General features: G+C 30.7%; 1 protein-coding gene across 1 annotated transcript in view; it reads right to left on the bottom strand.

Moving 5' to 3' along the window:
* LOC128999601 (neural-cadherin-like) overlaps window positions 1-3,924 on the bottom strand; it is a 330,457-nt gene extending 326,533 nt beyond the window's left edge. The window contains exon 1 of the mRNA XM_054426185.1: window positions 3,848-3,924. Within this exon, the coding sequence (XP_054282160.1) occupies window positions 3,848-3,863 (16 nt within the window). The 5' untranslated portion in view covers window positions 3,864-3,924. The remainder of the gene's footprint in view (window positions 1-3,847) is intronic.
* Between the last annotated feature and the right edge of the window lie 2,076 nt (window positions 3,925-6,000).

Consider the following 6,000-nt stretch of genomic DNA (forward strand, 5'->3'; position numbering starts at 1 on the left):
TTCGCTTTTTCTATAAAAATCTATATAAATGATTCAATCGTAGGTTAGGATTCAAAATATATTAAATAAGCAAACTAATTTATTAAATTCATAAATGATATCAAAACCGATTTTTGTGTAGTGACAACATTTGTTAACAAAATGAGAAAAAAGGCTGACTTGCCTATTAGAATATAACAACCAATGCTGCCAACAAACTCTACTTAATTGTCACAGGTAATGCCAGTGACGATCCTTAACCACGAATGCAATTGGAGAACTTTGTTAAGCTGGGTTGTGATTGAATGGTGAAGTTGGTAAGCCCGTGCATTAATCAGGGTAATTTTAATATAAATCGAGTCCATCTTCCCATTTTTAAGGAATAAAATAGTGATTTTTAGGTTTTAAACAAAAATAAAACTATTAAAGTAACCCAACCCTAATAAACCTTTCTTCTTTGCCTAATTCACAATTATTTACCTATTTATTTATTGTTTTGAACATTCTTTATATTACCTGATTTCATCTATTAAAAATATTTTCTTGTTGTATAATTTATAAATATGCTCAATATAATTAATCTACTTAATTTTTTAAACCATCATTTTCCAAAACCAGCTGATCCAAAGAATACTAACATCAGATTAAATCCATAAAACTAGGTTTAAGAAACACTTATGTTTGATGCAAATATTGTTTTTTTGTGAAGTGTAATGTAACTTGGTATAAAGTGAATAAATTTGCCAAATATAAACCAAATAACTTCATATCCAAATAACCTATCTTGCATCAGGATCACGAAGGAAACACAGTTTTGTATTCAGTACATTGTTTGTTGTACGTAATACCGAACTGAACCCTTTTACATGTTATCAACCAATGATGGATGCAACATGAACATAGTTTCAAGCCAAGCATTTCTATAATTCCACTTAAATTAATAAATCTTCATAAACTTAGCTCTGTTGTACTTTGGAGTAGATGTTATCTTATTTAGGAAGATAATTAAGGTAACTCCAATACGTGACAGTTTTTACCTTCCATATTGTTTAGTCCAAATAGGTTTGCTGATGTAAAGGTACAACATTAACTTTAAATTTCACGATATATATAAACTTAAAATTGTATGTTACATAAATTAGTAACTTAATTATCAGACCCCATTTCGAAAAGTTTAAAAGCTTTGACCATTTGTATTAATTTTTCCTAACTAATTATGGAAAGGTGCAAGGCTTAAGACGAGTTTTGAATTTTAAAATATCCGAATACAAGAAGTTTATAATAACTGGAGGATCTTTCAATAAGTATATTATCAGAAAATTATTTTTGGTAAGCACACTTAGGGAGTATCAACTCCCTGGATAGATGATCGTATGATTACATGTTTTTTACTTTCTCCCCCTATACCATAGTATATGGAGAAAGTATTGTTTTCGTCAAAATTTTCGAGTTTGAGTTTTGAGTGGATATATTCGTTTTGGGTCCCCCTGGACCCAAAAAAGTGGTTTTTGAAGTGATGTCTGTGTGCGTGTGTGTGTGTGTGTGTGTGTCTGGATGTGTACAGAGCTAGGGACTACACCTGTGGTCCGATTTCAATGAAATTTGGTATGTAGGTTCTAATCCGTGGTATCTCCAGGTGTTTTTTTCATTTTTTAGAAATTTTGATTTTTTATGGGGATTTTCCCATAAAAACCCATAAAAAACTGGAAAAATCGTATTTTCTCAAAAATGGCCCGAACGATTTTGATAAAAATTTTGTTTGTTGTAGCCCTTTAAATTCTGAACAAAATGGTACAAATCCCATTTCTGAAACGGTTCAAAAGCTATGGTAAATTATGTTATTTTCCCATAAAACCCCCATAAAATAACAAAAAATAGGATTTTAGACAAAAATCCGGTTTTGATTTAACAGAGTATGTTATGATCCTTACAATTTTGATAGTTTTTGTCATTTTTTAGAAAATTTTATTTTTGATGGGGATTTTCCCATAAAACACAATAAAAACGGGAAAAATATGATTTGCTCAAAAATGGCCCGAACGATTTTGATAAAAATTTAGTATGTTATAGTCCTTTATATTCTAAACAAAATGATACAAATCCCATTTCTGTAAAAATTACAGTTCAAAAGTTATTTTAAATTATGTTATTTTCCCATAAAAATCCCCATAAAAGAACGGAAAATCGGATTTTCCCAAAATTGGCTAGAACGATTTTGATAAAAATTTAGTATGTTATAGTCCATTAAATTCTGAAGAAAATTGTACAAATCCGATTTCCGTATATTTACTCTCACCGCTTACTCGTGAGAAAGGTTGTTGACAATCTTATGGGAGAAAGTATGTGTCAGAATGCTGATACCGTTTATTTAAACCCCTTTTCTGTTTTGTTGGCGTTTATAAAAAATATGATTCTTACTGTTTCGATAAATTGAAAATAAATTGTGTTATTTTGCTTTACTACTGTAGACATAAAAGAAGTAAAATTCTCATTGACCCCATATGCAAATTGACCTGAATTGAAATTTTTTATTCAGTTTAAATTATTATTACAGTAGCAATTTTGCATAGTACATTTCAAGATTCGTAGATAAGGTAAACTGGTTTTAACAGTTTTGAGTAGCAAATAAGGCTAAGCAGAATAAACATTTAAGTGTTGGATCTAAAACGTTTTAATTACATGTAGATAGACAAAAGTGGAAGCAAAAAGACAATTTAATTTGTTAAATGGATTAGTTCCATTTATAAAGAGAATCTTACCAAAAGGATAAAACTGTTTATGGAAGCTTGGAGAAGTGTGCTTTTGTACTTGCGCCTCCTCTGTACTTTAATAATTAAAGTAGTTTCACCTGGATGGTATGTTTCGCTCTGTTCTGATTCAATTCATTCTTACATTCTTTAAATTTTTTTATGACAAAATACACATTTACTGGGTAACTGTCGCAAGGGTATTGATTGTAATGAAACAAGATTATTTTAGAATGACATTGTTTGGATTAGCTTAATTTCATTTTCTACTCTAGAATTTAGTTTAAGGTGCCATTGTAGATTTTACAGTTGAAAAAATATTTTTGTTGAATGTTTTGACCAAATATAAAAAAACTGTGATTTTTTATAGTTATTTAACAAGTAAGGGAAGCAAGCTAACACGTATAATTTTACAGTGAACAAGGTGTAACGCGGTCAATTTGAGACCACATCATTAGTTACATTGGAGCGAACGATCTTACAATTTATCTCTGCTATGTAATATTATACCTTACATAACGTCCAGGTTCCTAATACCATTGACTAAACACAGCATATCCGTGTATTGTCAATGCTAGTGCTCATAAATAATTTGTGTGGTTTAAGTGTAAACTATAAAAAAGAATCCAGGGAGTATCAGTATTTTGAGCATGAGTATTATTTAAAATAAAACAAGTACCTCATTATTTGAACAAGACCTGCAATCTCAAGTTATTTTAATGGTGGGGCCAGTTTAATAATAATAATGTTTTACGTTAATTGTTATAGTCCCAAAGAAGTCTCTTAATTGTAACATAGCCCGGGTAAACCCGTTGTTTTATAACAAAATAACAGTGGAACCATTGTTAAAGTACAGAGGGCTTTTGGTGACTAAAATTTAATTTATACGAGCGAGTATGTACGAACTGTGTAAAAAACTAACTATCAATTTGTAACAGTTTTAATTATAAAAAATTTATAACAGCCTACATGTTTCAATTACACGATTCCTTACGAAGGGCATTGAATGTAACAGATCAATCTATTACTAGATTAAATTGTAAATGCGTATTTAATTTGAAAACATTTAAATATAATAATATGACTTATTTCTAAAACAAGCTTACAAATAGACGACCTACCTGGTTTAGAAGGCATTCTCACTAATCAGGATGGACTACAGGAAGAGTTGACAAGTTTTTCACCAAGTTTCTTCAAACACTTTGCACTTTACAATAAAGTCCACCCCATTTTACGCCGAACATAGAAACCGGTTTAAATAGTTTTAAATAACATGATAAATATTTCACCACGTGGATGCGTTAGACTACGCGGTAAATGTAGGGACAGCACCGAACTGACGGACTGCAGCGCAATGAGTAACATCTACTCTCAACCCCCAACCACCAATCCCAACCCCTACACCACCCATACCCCCAACCCCCTCCCATACCCCCGTGACCACGTCGCCAACTGACCTGAACACAGGAATAGTCCGACGGATCAAAGATTTAGATGAAACTGGGAGAGATGAAAGACAACTGTTTTTGCAGATATTTGTTTTTATTATTACCGGGGTTTCGTGGTTTTTAAAGTAAATGAAAATTACCAGTGGTTGTATTATGAAGAGTGAAGTGTGTTGTTAGATAATGAAATAAATATAAAAATAATTGCAAATGTTCAATATGTAATGCTGATTTCCCCGTTTTAATATTTTGAATTGCATTTGTATTGTTACTTTTGCCCACAAAAAGGTGTTGTTTTCTTGTTAAATACAATTTGCGGATCGTTATTGTGTTTTTAAACAACAAAAAAATATCTGGGTAAAAATATTTGTTTCGTGCGGTTGTTAACCGAGTAAACAGCAAGTCAACCAGTAAACGTGTCTGAAATCCAAAGAATAAGTGAAATAAACATTTAATAATATTGATTTATATTTATTATTTAAAAATAAAAAAATATTTTTTTTATGGAGACGATATATAAATTATTAGTGTTACTATTCCATATAATCTTTGACGAAACTGTAAAGATTATGATAACAGTATTGACATTTAGTTAAGAATAGAAATATTTTTCAAGACGTTGGTTCTATAATGTATTATCAAAGTATTTAAATATATTCTTAATAAATATAATCCGTATTTGATTTAATACACAAAACTATTCTTAAAATTATGACACAACGTTGATGTCTTGTAATTAACTAAAATATTAAATCACATTTCGATGAATACCAAAGTATAGTTGTTTGGATAAAATCTAAATATCAAAAGCGATATTGCTCATGGTTATAATTTTCATTTCGAAACCTGAATAAACAACGGAAAGGTTTCACAGTGAATAGCGTTTAATCCCTATTTGTGTTCCTTTGTGTTAGTGATGGTCTGTAAATCAAACAGCAGCATCATACATCTAAACCCTACTCGGGGCTATAAAATATCAAAATTAAAAACATTCCAATCAATTCAGAGATCTATTGAAATTAACAAATGTTTCAGCACGTATTAATTGACTATTCTGCGTATTTCACTTTCGGCGTGACAAAATGTAGCAATCACATCACTCTCAAAGAACAAGCACCCTTTTAGAATGACAGGGTTGAGTATTTTCTCTATTTTTATCATTGTATACGTTAAGTTGCGGCTGTAACTGACAAAAATATTAAGAATCTATACTATATTTAATCTTATAGTGTCTGTATTTTCTGTTTCCTTAGTGGTTAAACTGAGCGCGGAACGCGGAGTGCGGAATTCGCTCTTCTTTTTTTCTTAGGTAATACAACACTTTAAAAAGATACAGCTACTGAGGAATAGATTAGGACTATATCCTCATTGATACTAACCTGGAATTCTGCACCGTTGGCAGAATTCTGAGGTGAGAGTTTTAAAAGTAGGTAAAAATTAATTGTTCTCCATGTGAGCAATGAACAAACCCCCAACGTTCCAATTTTCTTTGACATGTCAATGTAAACCAGCAGAACTGTCATATGTTTTTCCTTTGAAAACTCCAAATATCTGACATTGACAACAGAATATAGAATTTCGCAGAACCATGTGACAGTTTTATTTATTTTAAGATTGTGGACATAAATCAAAGAATGTAAGATAGTATAACCAGCTGAGTCAATTAAAGGACTGTTCCCAAACTATTTATGTTAGGCTTTATAAAAAAAATTTTGCCAGACAATTTTGTGGACAGTAGAAAAAAAATATATATGCTTAGAACTATTTTGATAGCTTATTGTTTCTAATTTAATGAGTCTTAACTTGTGTGATATTGGGTGTCAAAATAT

Source organism: Macrosteles quadrilineatus, unplaced genomic scaffold (genome assembly GCF_028750875.1).
Source record: "Macrosteles quadrilineatus isolate MER2022 unplaced genomic scaffold, UCM_ALF_1.0 Scaffold_8__2_contigs__length_117827958, whole genome shotgun sequence".
Classification (NCBI taxonomy): Eukaryota; Metazoa; Arthropoda; class Insecta; order Hemiptera; family Cicadellidae; genus Macrosteles; species Macrosteles quadrilineatus.